The 15,291-nt window shown below is 35.8% G+C and overlaps 1 protein-coding gene and 1 long non-coding RNA gene across 2 annotated transcripts in view; one reads left to right on the top strand and one right to left on the bottom strand.

Moving 5' to 3' along the window:
- Window positions 1-15,291, top strand: part of LOC112471932 — a 49,995-nt gene that overhangs the window by 1,559 nt on the left and 33,145 nt on the right. The gene's annotated exons all lie outside the window — the stretch shown is intronic.
- Window positions 498-7,998, bottom strand: LECT2 (leukocyte cell derived chemotaxin 2). The gene is made up of 4 exons (XM_006923100.1): window positions 7,802-7,998; window positions 6,329-6,425; window positions 4,717-4,862; window positions 498-688 (listed from the first exon to the last, which is right to left on the bottom strand). Exons 1-4 carry the CDS (start codon window positions 7,845-7,847, stop codon window positions 522-524), a joined length of 456 nt encoding a protein of 151 aa, XP_006923162.1. The 5' UTR covers window positions 7,848-7,998; the 3' UTR covers window positions 498-521.

Genomic DNA, 15,291 nt, shown 5'->3' with positions numbered 1-15,291 from the left:
CTCTTACCCGTGCATGCATCTCACAGTCCAACTATTTTGACAGACCTAAGGATATTGCTGAAATTCTCCACAACCATAATTCAAAAGAAGCTTCCAACTTATTCAGTTAATATTTATTAGGTGTGTATGTATGTCTACCCATTGTACAACACACCATTCTTATACCATAAAAACAGCTGGAGGCTTTTTTTAAAATCAGAAATCTAGTTTTAGAAGCATTAAAAATGCATTCGGACCAGGTTAAATTTATGTTTATTTATCCTATGTATTTAGGACTAAGAAATGTTTAAAACAACAGAAAACACCACCACCCCAGATTTCACAGGTTACAGAAAGATTAGAGAGCCCTGAAAAATTAGTTGACACGCAAAAACGTCAAAGTGACAATGAGTTGAAATCAAAACACCATTTTCTTCTTTGCATTCATCATGTTTCTAGTTGAACACATTTCTTGAAAAGCAGCATGTGCATTCAGATTTTAAGAAGATGGCTTTCTAAAGATCTGTTCATTTGTCTTCCACTTATAGGTACACAGTGGGATCACTCAGGTCACAGTTTTCAATATGTATGTGGGATTGTATGCCAGGATAAACTTTCTGCAAGGGCAGTAGAGTTCCCAGTTTTTCTCCCTTCTTGATAGAACCTTTATATTTAATTGGCTTAATGTAGAACATTTTAATACAGAAACCTAAAAGAAAAGAAGTAAAATTATTATCTAGATTTTAGTAATCTTGATTCAGAAATTCAAAAAAAAAAAAACAAGAACAAAAATAGAAAGACAAAAAGAAGGGAGGGTTGATTGAACTCAGTGAGGGAATAGAAGAAAATGGCAAAATCGCATCAGAAAAAAACACAAAAATTACAAGATGCCCAGAATAGATTCAAATGAACATTTAATAAAGGCATTGAAGAATAACAGAAATATACCCAGTTGCTGAAGAAAATTGATCCAGAACAATATCAACTCTAAGACTTATTCTAATTAAACTGTTAGACTTTAAAGACAAGGAAAATGGAAATAACTGGTACGAAAATACAAATCTTCCTAAATACCAAAAGAAAAATATTTTTTAAATAATGAAGACCCACCAGATGGAGAAATAGAGATTTAATATAATACCATAATTATAACACAAAATAAATACAACAACATTGGGACTAAATATATGTTTATCTCTAAATGTTAACCTGTCTATTAAATAGAATGTCCTATTGGCTTGAAAAGGAAAACCCAATTCTGTGCTATATACAATAAAATACAGTAATTGAAAAAGGCTCAAAAGTTAAGAGCCAGACAAAAATTTGCCAAGAAAAATGGATGCAAAAAGGAAAGCAGGTGTTATGATTCTGTTACCAGAGAGTGGCATTCAGGCCAAAAACCACTGAAAGAAGACAAAGAAGGACAATTTATAATGCTAAGTCCAATGAAGATGCAACAGTTAGAACTGTCCATGTGCTAAATAACATAGACCATCTGTATAAAGCAGAGACTACAGGAGATAAAAGGAAAAACAGAAACCCCTTAGTAATAGGAGACTTAAACATATATTAGTGAAAATAGGTCAAGTGGACAAAACATAAAGTCTATAGAATCGTGCTGTTTAACATAGTAGCTGCTAGCCACATGTGGCTAGTTAGCACTTAAAGTGTAGCTAATCTGAATTAGATATACTTAAGATACACACTGGATTTTGAAGACAATACAAAAAAAGGTAAAATAATTTTTATATTACATTTTGAAATGAAAATATTCTGGAGATATAGGGTTAAATAAAATATATTATTAAAATTAATTTCACCTGTTTTTACTTTAGGTGACTACTATAAAGTTGAAAATATGCTTATGTGGCTTTTATTATATTCCTATTGGATAGTACTGGTATAGAAGATCTAAACAAGATTACTAAAGTGTGTCTTATGTACAAATATTAAACAATATGTACGAGACCCCTATACTGACAACTAATCCAAGGATATAACATGTTCATTGATTGGAGGACTCATTGCTTTTAAGACATCGGTTCTTCTCAATTTGATATATATAATTAGTGCAAATCCAGTCAAAATCCCAGCAGGATTTTTGGTGGAATTTGACAAACTGATTCTATAATTTGGAAATGCAAATGACCGAGAATTGCCAAGGCAGTCTGAAAGAACAAAGTTGGAAGATTTATCCTATCAGATATCAAGATATATTTTAAAGCTATAGTAATTAAGATAGTGTGGTATTTGTGGAATATTGACAAATGGCTGATGAAACACAGTAGCAGCACCAGAAACAGACCCATATATATTCAGACTCTGATTTATGACAAAAGATACTCAAGTGCAGTAGGGAAAAAATGGTCTCGTCAAGTTAATAATACTGAGTCGATTATATATCAATATGGGGAAAAAATCTTGATTCTTATCTCATTCCTTCACAATTCCAGATGGATTATAACTCTCAGTATGAAAGATGAAGCAATAAAGCTTGTCAGTGGAAGCAATATCTTTATGACTTCAAGGTGGGCAAATGTGTCTTAAACAGGTAAAAAAAAAATGTGTTAACAAAAGAAAATACCACTAAATTTGACTGCATTAAAAACAAGAATTTTTGTTTATTAAAAGGAACATTAAGAAAGTGAAAAGACAACCTACAAAATGGGAGAAGATATTTACAAATATCTGATAAAGGACCTATATCTAGAATATGCAAAAAAGCTCCTGTATACCAATAAGAAAAGGACAGGCAAAAAAAGACAAGGCAAAATACTTGAATAGGCACTTCACAAAAGGCAATATCCATGTTATCAATAAATATGAAAAGATGCTCAGTTTTACTAGCCATCAGGGAGATGCAAATTAAAGCCAAATGAGAGATCACTACAGACTCACCAGAATGGCTGTAATAAGAAAGGTAGATGGATAACACCAAGTATTGTGTCTGGAGCAACTGGAACTTTCATACAGTCCTGGTTGGAGTGTAGGTTGGTACTATTACTTTGGGAAACTGGCAGTATCTGCTAAAGCTGAAGATACACATATACCAAGCGATCCAGCGCTTCCTGTCTTACAGAATTCTGCCAGTTGTTGAGTATGTTGATTCCAATTATGCAACTGGGGAAATGACTTCAGAATGGATTTGTGGATACACTGGGCCTACTATAAGATGGACTCTAGTGAAAAACTTCATTGATTACCTGAACCTAGAAGCCCCTAGTCTAACTGGTGGACCCCAGTGGCCTTTTGAATCTCCAGGATTTGGTGTCCCTTTTCAGTGAGTGTTCAATAATCTCTGAAAAGCTTGATTATTTCTTCCTCAGTGTATAGTCATTCTGCTAAAAGGCTGCAGGTCCTTTTGGGGGTAGCTAGAAGAAAAGTTAATAGTATAAATTTTTGGCTGTGTGTCAGAGCCCTTCCTCAAAGGGACTCAGCCTCCTTTTCATTCAGGGATCCCTGGTACTGTGAACTGGCTCAAGTATGGGAACTGGGGTAGGGTGAGGAATGACCTACTATTGTGATGATTGAAGTCAGAATTTTGTTCATCAGACCTACAGTGTTTCCATTTATACAGATCAGATAAGGCTTTAGTAGGCTGCCCATCTATTTGGTTTTAGGTCACCATGATTAATTAGACAATACAACAGATCTCTGTGCTTCAGATGAATCTGATTACTGCTTAAGCTCCGCTGCCTGTTAGATAACCATGCCAACTTTGGCCTTGGCTACTAAGTGGACTCCATTCAGTGGCAGCTGTTTCTCTTGTCATTTCAGGCCTAAGCCATTATGTAGCTCCTCAAGGACATGGGCTCCCTCACAAGTGTTTCTTACAGTCTTGGTTAGAGGAATGTCCGCTGGACCCACTCCCAAAAGGAATACATATTTATGTCCACTAAAAGACATGTACAAGGAAGGTTATAGCAGTATTTTCATAATCACCTGATAGTGCTGGATACTACCCAAATGTCCATCTAGAGAATAATGCTAAGTGAACTGGCTCAAGTATGGGAACTGGGGTGGGGTGAGGAATGATTAAATAGATGAAGATACATGCATGTAATAGAACACTCTATAAAGCAATAAGAATGAAGGAACTAGAACTATATGCAAAAATGTGGGTGAATCTCACAAACATGATCTGGAGTGAAAAAAAACTCATAAAAAAGACTACATGCTGTTTAAGTCTGTGTCATTTTAAAAAAATAGGCAAAACTAATATATGGTGGGAAAGTGATTACCCTTGCTGGGAATAATAAAAAGTAGCATATAGTGTCTCTGGGTTACTGTTGATGTTCTTTTTCTTAATCTGGGTGCTGGTTATACAAGTATTTTCACTTTGTGAAAATCCATGGATCTGTACACTTATGCTTTGTATACTTTTCTGTGTGTACCTTATACCTCAATAGAATTTAAACAAACAACAAACCTAATACCTGGAGTACCAGGAGACCCAGCCTTACCTAGATATAGAAGCCTTCGTTTATAGATCAGTAAGCAAAACCACATGGGCCACAGAAAGAAAGCTCTCAGTCAGCTGTAGAGATAGGTGGAGTGTGTGCATAATGAAGATGATTTTAGGGAAATTTGAAAATGCATCAGCTGTTTTGATTTGGTACCCTACGTCCTTCATGTTCTAGGTTTATCATTTTGAAGGAAGTATAAAACTTCTATGTGTTCAGTAAATAAACGTCAAACATCTCCATATGTGTCCTAGGCATACACACCACCTCTTACCTCTTCCAGATATCCGAACACCATTGTTGATGGCGTTTTTGTTTTTATAAGGCTTCTCCTGGCCCATAATCATTCCAGTGAAAGGAGCATACACAGTAGATCCATCAGAGCACAAGACATCCACGCCCTGGTGAGGCCTCTGATTTCTAGGATGTAGATAAGAATGAACAGACTGAGGAACTGCCCTGGGAGCTTTATTGCCCAGGAATGTGGCATTATCCCTCCGTTGCCAGACTAGGGTATCAAAACTCGAAGCTGCTGAAACATATTGAGATGTCTCAGGTTTCCTCACTCTGTTTTGCCCAATTTTAACTTCCCTCCCTGAAGATAGTAATAACCATGTTGTAAAGATTAAAGCATTTAAGATCGTAGTTGGTACTTGAGAAGCCTTTAAAAAATATTAGCCATTATTCTATGGCATTTGGGGGAAATGAGGCAATTCATATGTTAATTTTTTAGATATCTGAATCTTGACGCCCTTCAAAGACCACTTAGGAAAGAGTTGTCTTTTTTATGGGAACCTATCATGAAATAATCATATGGTACCCTAATCTAATTTTTCACTCAGTGATCCAGCAATTATTATAAACATCATTTATTGTATATTGCTATTTTAATATAGTGAATGATACCTCCTGGGTTTATTAAGGTATATGGAGCACAAATACAAAATGGTCCCAGATTGTGAGATTTCTTTAGATTGTCTCTAGCAATCCTCACTGTTGTCACTATGTCTGTTCTTACTAGCCTCTTCTCCTTCCTAATAGGCTACTACCTGAAAAATCAGATTCACCAGGATTGTTAGAATTACCTATAAAGCAATATCAAGCAGGTTCCAAGTGAAGAGCCAATAATAACTTATTGTATAGGTCAAGTGCATAAACTTTAGGATATGAACCAATTCAGTCTTAATTTTGGCAATTCGGAGGCCATTTTTTCATATTTCCTGTCTCTTAGGTATATCTCCAGGTATTTGAGGTTGCTTTATAAGTAATATCTACATAAGTGAGTGTTCCACTAAATTATTGATGGCGATCAGTAATGCATTTGGACACATGGCTATTTCATCAAAGAGTGGTACCCTCAAGGTGGTACTGTGCATTATCGAAAATTCACAAGTGTGTCCCTCATTGTCTGGAAGAAATTGCCGGCTTAGGGCCAGCCTCTGGTGGTCACCTCCCAGAGCTTAAGTCAGTAAACTATGGTTGGCTTGATGGGAAGAGTATCCAAAAGCCTGAATCCTAGTCCAGCCTTCATCATCTCCAACTGTGTTTGTTATGTCCCTTAACCCGTTGATACCTTAGTTCAAGTTCCTCATCTATAAAATGGGGGAGTAATGTTTGATTTTCACCTGGGAAAAAACCAGGTGAGAAAAGTATTGAGAGGAAAAACACTATGTTTGCTCCCCTTTCTCTTTTCCCAGTCTATATGTTGTTCCCAATTCAGAGCCCATACTTGAAGCAGAGTTGCTCCAAAGTCAGCAATGCAACTGGTTCCTCTCTGAGTTTTTCTGCTGTCAGAGGGAGATGTTTATGAGGAAGCGCAGGGCAAGTACATGAAGCAAAGAAGCTAAGAGCCAAAAGGGTTTATGATTATTTGTGAAGCCCCATACCTTTGAGCAGTGTACTGGCCACAGCCATGGCTGTCACATGTCCTGATCTCATTGGAAGACTTGCCAGCACATATACTAGCCCATGGTCCAGCCAGCACTAAAAAATAGAAACATGAGAAGCAGATTTCCTGACCTCATGGTTCCAATCTCCATTTGCCTTATAAGTCTCCCAATGAATTCTGAAAATCCTATTTTCACTATAGTTTTTCCCTAACTCTCTGTAGCTTTGGGAAGGTCTTCCTTTAACTCCTGATTCAGATGTAAAATTGACTTTTTCCTTGGCCACAGAAGTCTGTTTTATGAGTCACAGAGTATTTATAAATGTTTCTATTTATTAGGATTAACCTCCCTCTTTATAATTTCATATTATCAACTAATAAATGGCATAAATTGTGCTTTTCAAATTTTCTTTGTTCATCGCTTGGCACTGGGACCACTATATTTAGGTTAAGGAAAATAATCAAACAGCATGGCTCAAAGAAAGAACTCCAGAAATTAGAAAGTAACTTTGAAATGTTCACTTATTGTTAGTCCCAATAATCAAATCCAAGAACATGTTTGAATTAAAGGAGAAACACATGCTGACTAGCAAAGTTTATTTAACACTAAATAAATCTCTCATGTTTGCAAACATGGAAGAGGGAGACTCTAGAAATAAGAACATGTCAAACCAATTTAGTCTAGAATGGAGTGAAAAGAGAAGGTAGGGAAGGGAGTAGAAACAATTATAAAATTATGAAGCATTAAAACATGAAGGAGGGGGCTGGCGCTCTGGTATTTTGTTCAAACTTTGTTTTAAGTGCAACTTCTCCTTTAATAGAATAAATACTTGATGAAAGTTCAATTGAATTCAATTTCCCAGATTTTCAGTGTTAACATTCACAAAGAGGCACAGTCAACAAACTCATCCTTTCACTTCAAAACAAACTCACAAAAACGGAAGCAAAACCAAGAACCTGCTAATTTGATCGTTGATTTCATTTAACAATATTTTACTATTTGTTACTGTATGTGCCATGAAGAGAAGCATAAGGCATATGGCATGTGGCCATTAAGCATATTCTATACTAAACAATTTGTTAATTCCATTTTCTCTCCCACTGTGACTTTTAAGGGAGTGTTCCCCTGTCCTAATTCACACATCAGTCTCTGTATCAAGAATTTTCTAAATCAAATTCTTACACAAACTTTTTATTTTCTAATTATGTTCCAATTAAGTCCTAGACCAAGATTGAAAGACTTCATTCTTAAAGGGCACCCGTTCCATTTTTATGTTTTCCTCGTTAAAGAACCACAATATTCAAATGGAAATTACTGAGAGCCTTCCTCGCCTCTTGTATCCCTCCTCTTCCATTTTTAGTAACCAAACGCACAAGTTTCTGTTGTGATTATGTTATTAACAACTTTGAAATATATCCTTGAAGTAAGTTTTTAAAAATTAGCCAAGATTCTAAAATTGTGTTTTTGACTTACCAGTCGAAATCAAAACAGCCAAAAGGAGGACTCCTGTGGAAAACATCTGGCTTTTATTTCCCTGTGACGTGTCTTCCTCTGATAATTATAATTGCTCCGTGCTCTCTTTGAAGAATATTCAAGTTTGAATAAATATTTTCTAGCTATATAGCCTTAGAATTCTGCATCTCTCATTTCTTTAATATAAGACAAAAAAAAAAAAGAGATGAGAATGGAGCAAGTCAAATTCTAATACTCCCTGGATAGCTATTTGATTCACATGTAGGACCTATATAAAAGCTTTTGAACTGAAGAAGCAGCTCATTTTATTGGAAAGGCTGACTAAATATTAACAGAAAGCGATAAGGCTAGGTGAAGAGTGTGGCTTCATGAATAACGTGCATATATAGTAAAAATACAAAAATGTGCACAGACTAACTTGAGGATAATAGTTATCTCTGAGAACGGGGGGAAATAGAATTGTAGAGGGGTATACATAGGGCTTAAACTCTAAAATATTTTATAAAAAAGAAAAAGATCTGACGTAAATATAAAAAAAAATTTGTTAATTATTGGAGGTAGTACATAGGTATTCGTTATAGTACTCTATACTTTTCTGTATATGTCAAACATATACTAGCATCTCTTTTATGCTTAATAGCAGATGAGGCCCTGGGATGTTCTGTGGAAATATCCTCATTTAAGTAATTTTTCAGTAGTTGTAGGAGACTGAGATTATGGCCCCAATTCTTCACCTCTCCCTGCACGCACACCCTTGCCATGTGTCAAGGGGCCTCCCCAGCTGAAGCCAGCCTTGCACATCCCTTAATTTACATAGAAAATCCCCAGCTCTCAGAATTAGTAAACACAATAAACTCCATTGTGTTTAAGGAAATATCAAAGGAATTAAAGCAAATACGAGCTAGTTAGCTAAATGTTTGTTCTGAATGAGGCTGGCTTGTCCATTTTGAAGTGGTATCCCAGGGCCAGAGGGCACTGTCATTGTTCTTTGTGTACAATCAGCGATTGTGAGGACTGTTCATTCATATGATTATGACACGTTAGAGACCTTTTGATTAGAAACACTGATCTGTTAATAGACGTCTTTGAAGGGGACCTTTATCCAATCTGAGCTATACTTCCTCATAAATATATGTGGAAGTTCAGTTACTCGTTAGGCTACAATTATTGAAGGGCATTTAATTTTGCAAGATATTGTTAACTATCAGCATTATAAATTGACTGCTCATTTCTCCCCCATGCCTCGTGCCTTTACTCTTTCATTTTTCCTAGCACTTTCACCAAAGGTAAAGAGGGACATGGGGAGAAGGAGAAATTCAAATGGGCTGTCATTCACATTTGATGGTAGTGGTGATAAGCACTATTTTTCCTATATCAAGATTAACTAAAAGTTACTTGCCTCTTTCAGCACATCATTCTGATCTCCTTTTAGAAAAACTTGAGTAAAAATAGAGTAGAGCCCACCCAATTGCAAAGCTCATCTGTTTCCTTCTGTCTCATCTCTGCTTCTCTGTATCTCTGCCTTCTGCTTCCGACAAGGTAAGTAATGACCTTATGCAGAAATATCAAAGTGAGAAGGCTGGCCATGTTCCAGGAGTTTATAAACAGATTGTTTCTGATATGTTAATATTTTGTGTTTGTCTAGTCCATTTAGACTGCTGTAACAAAATGTCATAGACTGGGTGGCTTATAAACAAAAGAAATTTATTTATCACAGTTCTAGAGGCTGGAAGTCTAAGATCAGGGTGCCAGCATGGTTAGGTTCTGGTGAGGGCCCTCTGCCAGGTTGCAGACTGCCACCTTCTCACTATGTCCACATAGACGATGGAGCTTTGTGGGTCTCTTAAGGCCACTAATCCCATTCACAAGGGCTTCACCCTCCCGACCTAAGTACCTCCCAAAGGCTCCTCCTCCTGATACCATCCCATTGAGCATTAGGATTTCAACATACGATTTTGGGGGAACACAAGCATTCAGATCATAGCAGTATTGCTTAATATTAAATCATAAATAGAAAACAATGCAGAGAAACTATTTATTAGTGATGGCAAAGTTATAAATTTGAAGGGGACCTCCCAGCATTGAGTCCTTTTATCCCCTCAGGTTAAAAATATAAAATTTATGGGAAGAAAGTTTTAGAGATGTAACAAATTTCGAACAAATTAGAAAAAAAGTGTGGGAACCCTGCCCATGTACACGGCTATAATACATATTGTATGAAATGCAGTATATTGTTTTGGGGGTCACTGAATTTGTGTAGCTAACTAACTAGTTTCAACTTTTATCAAGTCTAGAAACAGGTTCAAGATAAACTACCATTACCACTCATATGCTACAAGTTTCAATGGATGTCTTCAGTGTAAGGAATGTAGAATAAAGAAAAATTAGGCTCAGTACTAGGATGATGAGAAATCTGCTGCTGCCAGACCCCAACACAAAGCCTCGATAAATGTTCACAGAATTGATTTGAACCAAACTGTATCCCCGTCAATGCAGAAATAGCCACTCTGCTTTCTATTTTAAGAGAGATAGACAGGCTCCAAAAATTTAGCGTGTGTTAGAATGAGAAAAACTTGGAATTTGTATAGACTTTTGGAGGTGTTAATTTCTCCCGTGTGTAAGCAAACATGTCCTGAAAGTTGGTCATTGGCAGTGTTTTTCAGTTGAAATCAGAGCTGATGTTTGTTTTGTCTGTCTCTTTCATTAGGTGAGGACAGTGAGCTAATGAGGTCAGTGTCATAAAGGCGATCCCTGTGTGGGTCAGTTACCTCTTCCTGTCCTAGAACACCAGGCAGAGCCCTGGACCCTGGCCTACTGTCTCACAGATGGGAGGGGCTTGTCCACTGAGGGGCTGAACTAGAGCACATAAAAGATTCAACAAATTTATTCTTACTCATGGACTGCTATTTTCCTTCTCATCTACGAGAAAGTGGAATTGGTTATAAGCCTTCGTCTGTTTCCAGTGTCCTGTGGCTGAAGCCCTGAGAAGCTCTCATGGAAATGACCTTGTTTATGGCCAAATTCTGGCAGCCCATATATCATGTTTATATGTGGAATGTGTACTTCAAAGGGACTCTGAGGGCCATGTTCTGATTCTGAGACTTTAGCTCTGTTGTAGCTAAATGTTAAAGATGTTTATACCCTTTGTAGGAGTAGGCAGAAATCTTTTCTTGCCAATTGTCTGTCTTACTTTCTTCTCTCTGATAAGCCATAAGCCAAAGAAAACACTGATTTTCTTCTCCTAAGGCTAATTATGTTTTTTGTTGTTGATAATTTCTTTATTGATTTTTAAGAAGTAGCTATTTTTTGTTCTGATTATATAAAAAATACATTCTTACTGCAGAAATTGCCCCCAACATTCAAAAAGTATAAAACATAAATTTCCCACAAACATTTGAGTGTATGTGTTTTTTTTTTATTTAGTCTCTCTTGTCGGGAAAATATCAGTGTTTTATTAAATAGGAACTATCTTCAACTGAGCATAGCATTAAAAGTTAAATGCAAGAAAAAACTAAGGATTTTAATAGATCACTAAAAAACAGAAGAGATAAAGTGTAGGGTATGTCCAAGTATTTCCATTTGGGTAGAATTTACATGAAAACTTTTGTTTTTCCTTAGCTGTGGGAATAATGGATGAAAGGCTATGGAAATCATTTCTTCAATATCTTTGATCTTTGATTTGATCTGCAGTTTGGAGACCTTTGTAAAAGGGATGGGGCCAGTGTGCTTTGCAAAGGGTTGTTGCCCTGAGTGACCTGACTAAACACACCCAGCTCTCTCCCTCTCTCCTGTGTTTCACTGGAATGAACCTACCTAGAAACAGCAGGCTATGTTAAGATTTATTAACCAAATGCATTCAGAAACCTGAACTATTTCCAGAACCACTCTACTAATGTCAGCAGTCATGATGAGAGTAATGAAGATGTTAAATGTACATGTTTTAGCGGGTGGAAGCTGTAGTTTTGCGATGAGTCTCCACTTGGTATCTTCCATGATTTGAAAATGCTAAGTAAACATTTTAATCATACATTCTACCTGCTCTAACCCTCCCTCCCACTAAATCCATCCTCTGTGCTGACAAAGAATGGAAATACCTACAAGTATGAATCATTAGTCACCACTGCTTTGGGAGGTGAAATAAGCAAGGGAATGGAATTGATCACAAAAATAATTTTAATTTGGAGTGTTATGTCTAAGTTTTCTAATGTATGAGGTGATCAACTTATCCTAGAAGACAGGCACCTAAAAAAGTATTTTCTAATAAGCCATTTTCTTTTTCATTGATGGAATAATGGAGAGAACAGATTGTGATCCTTACAGTGGAGTATTAGATTGTGAACTACTGAAGGTGAAAGCTCTCTTTATAAAATGTGGACATACAGTACAACTTTGTATCATGCCTAATGCAGCACTTCAAGGCTGGAGGGATGTGATCAGGAGATTTTCTAGCTAGAGGCCCCTGAGAGTACATTATCTGAGTCAGGGTAGTAAATGTGCAGTACACACACCACTTTCCTGCCTTGTCCAAGGGAGATATTATTCATCAAGCAGGCTGTTCTGTCAAACTGTACTCAGACACGTCCTCATGATCTTGCTCATCACAGAATCTTTCCCAATTGTTAATGTATTGAAGTTAGCGTATAGATTAAAATCTACTTGTCATTCTTAATTGAGAAGAATTTACCTTAATCCAGAGTCTGGCCTTTAGTTTTTTCAGTGTCCTGGGCTCAGACTCAGGGAGCATGATTCAAGTTTGTCAAGTTACTGAAATCCAAATAAATGAACACAGAGATAGACAGAGAGATGATAATGATGATGATGATGATGATGATGATGATGATGATGAGAGAGATAGAGAGAGAGAGAGGATAGATATGTAGAGATAGGTAGATGATATAGATAGATAGATAGATAGATAGATAGATAGATAGATAGATAGATAGATAGATAGATTAGATAGATGAATGATAGGTAGAGACATGATAGAGATAGATGATTTTCATTGGACTTGAAGGTTCTTCTATACAGGGGAGATGTACTCACTTGTTAAAACTTTTGGAAAAGTGGTTTGACCAATGTGGAATGAGCGAAAAGAGATGAAGAATTTGAAGGCATTTCCAGCCAACTGTGTGATCCAGCCAAAAGTCTCTTCCCTTTTCCAAGATGAAATAGAAAATGTTTGCCCCTTGGTGACACCAAATGAGCCCATGAACCTCTGGCTCCTTGCTTTCCTTTCTAGCTCCCTAGGCTCATGTTTTTCAACCGGGAGTACCTGGAGGTAGGCCAGGTAACATAAAAGGCCATAGGCTAAACATGATGGCATAGGTGTCAGTGTTTCTTTAGGATTTGAAAATGGGAGAAGAGGAATAACCGTAATATATATTAAATATATGTGTTTTTACATCTGCTAACATAATCTTTTTTTAAAAATTAAGGTTTAATTCACATATCATAAAATTCACCCTTTTAAAGTATACAATTCAGTGGATTTTAGTATATTAAAAATTCATGCAATCATTACCACTATCTAGTTCTAGAATTTTCATCACCCTAAAATGAAAAACCATACACATTAACAGTCACTCACCATTCCCTACTTTCCCCAGCTTCTGGCAACTATTAATCTACTTTTTCTGTGAATTTGCTTATTCTGGACATTTCATATAAATGAAATCATACAACATGTGGCCTTTTCTGTCTGGCTTCTTTCACTTTGCATAATGTTTTCGAGGTTCATCCATGTGGTAACATACATAAGTATTCCTTTTTATGACTGGATGATACTTCATTGAGTGAATGTACTACATTTTGTTTATCCATTCCTCAGTTGATGGACAGTTGGATTATCTCCACTTTTGGCTATTATGAATAATGCTGTGAACATTCCTATGCAAGTTTTTGTATGGATATATGTTTTCAATTCTCTTGGGTATATACCTAGGGGTGGAATTGTTGAGTCACATGGTAACTCTGTGTTTAACTTTTTGAGGAACTGTTAAACTGTTTTCTAAAGTGGCTGCATCAGTTTACATCCCCACCAGCAATGTACGTGATTTCCAATTTCTCCATGTTCTCACCAACACTTATTATCTGTCTTTTTAATTATAGCCATCCTTGTGGATGTAAAATGGTATCTCATTGTGATTTTGATTTGAATTTCAATATCTTTTCCCGGGCCTATTGCCCATTTGTATATTTCTCTTGGACAAATGTCTGTTTAAATCCTTTGCCCAGTTTTTAATTGGATTATCTTTTTATTGTTGAGTTGTAAGAGTTTACATATTTAGGATACAAGATCTTTGTCATATACATGATTTGCAGTATTTTGTCCCATTATGTGAGTTGCCTTTTCACGTCTTTGATAGTGTCCTTTGAAGCACAGAAGTTTTTAATTTTAATGAAGTTCAATTATAAATTTTTTTTTCCTTTGGCTGCCTGTGTTAGGTGTCATGTCTGTGAAAACATTGTCTAATCTAAAGTCATGAAGATTTAAACCTATGTTTTAGTCTAAGAGTGTTACAATGTTATCTCTTGCATTTAGCTCTGATTCATTTTGAGTTAGTTTTTGTATACGGTGAGAAGTAGGGGGTCCATATTTATTTTTTTTTGTATGTAGATATCCAGTTTTTCCAGCATCATTTGTTTATAAGACTGTTATTTCCCCTATTTGATTTCTTAGCACCCTTGTCAAATTGAATTGGCCATTCTACTTCAATTCTGGACTCCCAGTTTCATTGATATGTCTATTCTATGCCAATCGCATACAGACTTGATTACTGTAACTTTGTAGTAAATTTTGAAATCAGGAAGTGTGAGTCTTCCAATTTTTTTCTTCTTTTTCAAAATTGTTTTGGTTATTCTGGATCCCTTGCATTTCCACATAAATTTAAGAGTCAGTTGCCATTTTCTGAAAAAAGTTGAAAGGTAGCTGAAATTTTTAAAGATACTGAGTTAGATCTCTAAATCAATTTGAGGAGTATTGCCATCTTAACAATATTAAGTTTTCCAATCTTTGAACATTGGATGTCTTTCCATTTATTTAGGTCTTCTTTAATTTCTTCCAATAAGTTTTGTAGTTTGGGGGATACAAATCTTACATTTCATTTATTAAATGTATTACTAAGTATTTTATTCTTTTTGATGATATTATAAATGGATCGTTTTCTTAATTTTATTGTCAGCAATGAAAAGTATTAGCTCTAATATTTTTTATTTTTTGATCAATTCCTTAGAATTTTTTGTATACAAGGGTGTGTCATCTGCAAATAGTTTTTTTAAATTCCTCTCTTACTGCCTCCTTTTGTGTTCAATAAATTATTCAAAGGTGTTTGTTTCCAGTATACTTTTAATTTCCTTGTAATTTCTTTTACTTTATAGTTTTTATTTATTTTCTTAATGCTTGCCCTGGTAATTATAACTTATAACAATCTAATTCAGATTAATACCAGCCTAATGGCAATAGTATACAAAAACTTTGCCCATTTGTAGCT

This window comes from Pteropus alecto, unplaced genomic scaffold (genome assembly GCF_000325575.1).
Source record: "Pteropus alecto unplaced genomic scaffold, ASM32557v1 scaffold78, whole genome shotgun sequence".
Lineage (NCBI taxonomy): Eukaryota > Metazoa > Chordata > Mammalia > Chiroptera > Pteropodidae > Pteropus > Pteropus alecto.
Note: the sequence above shows the minus strand (reverse complement) of the source record. Positions and strands in the feature narration are given on the sequence as shown.

What these genes read in the sequence shown, in the direction of transcription:
- LECT2 (XM_006923100.1), bottom strand. Translation starts at nt 7,847, where the DNA reads ATGTTTTCCACAGGAGTCCTCCTTTTGGCTGTTTTGATTTCGACTG. An exon ending in GGCTGTTTTGATTTCGACTG is followed by an intron (nt 6,426 to 7,801) that starts GTAAGTCAAAAA and finishes TCTATTTTTTAG; the next exon opens with TGCTGGCTGGACCATGGGCT. An exon ending in TGTTCGGATATCTGGAAGAG is followed by an intron (nt 689 to 4,716) that starts GTAAGAGGTGGT and finishes CTTTTCTTTTAG; the next exon opens with GTTTCTGTATTAAAATGTTC.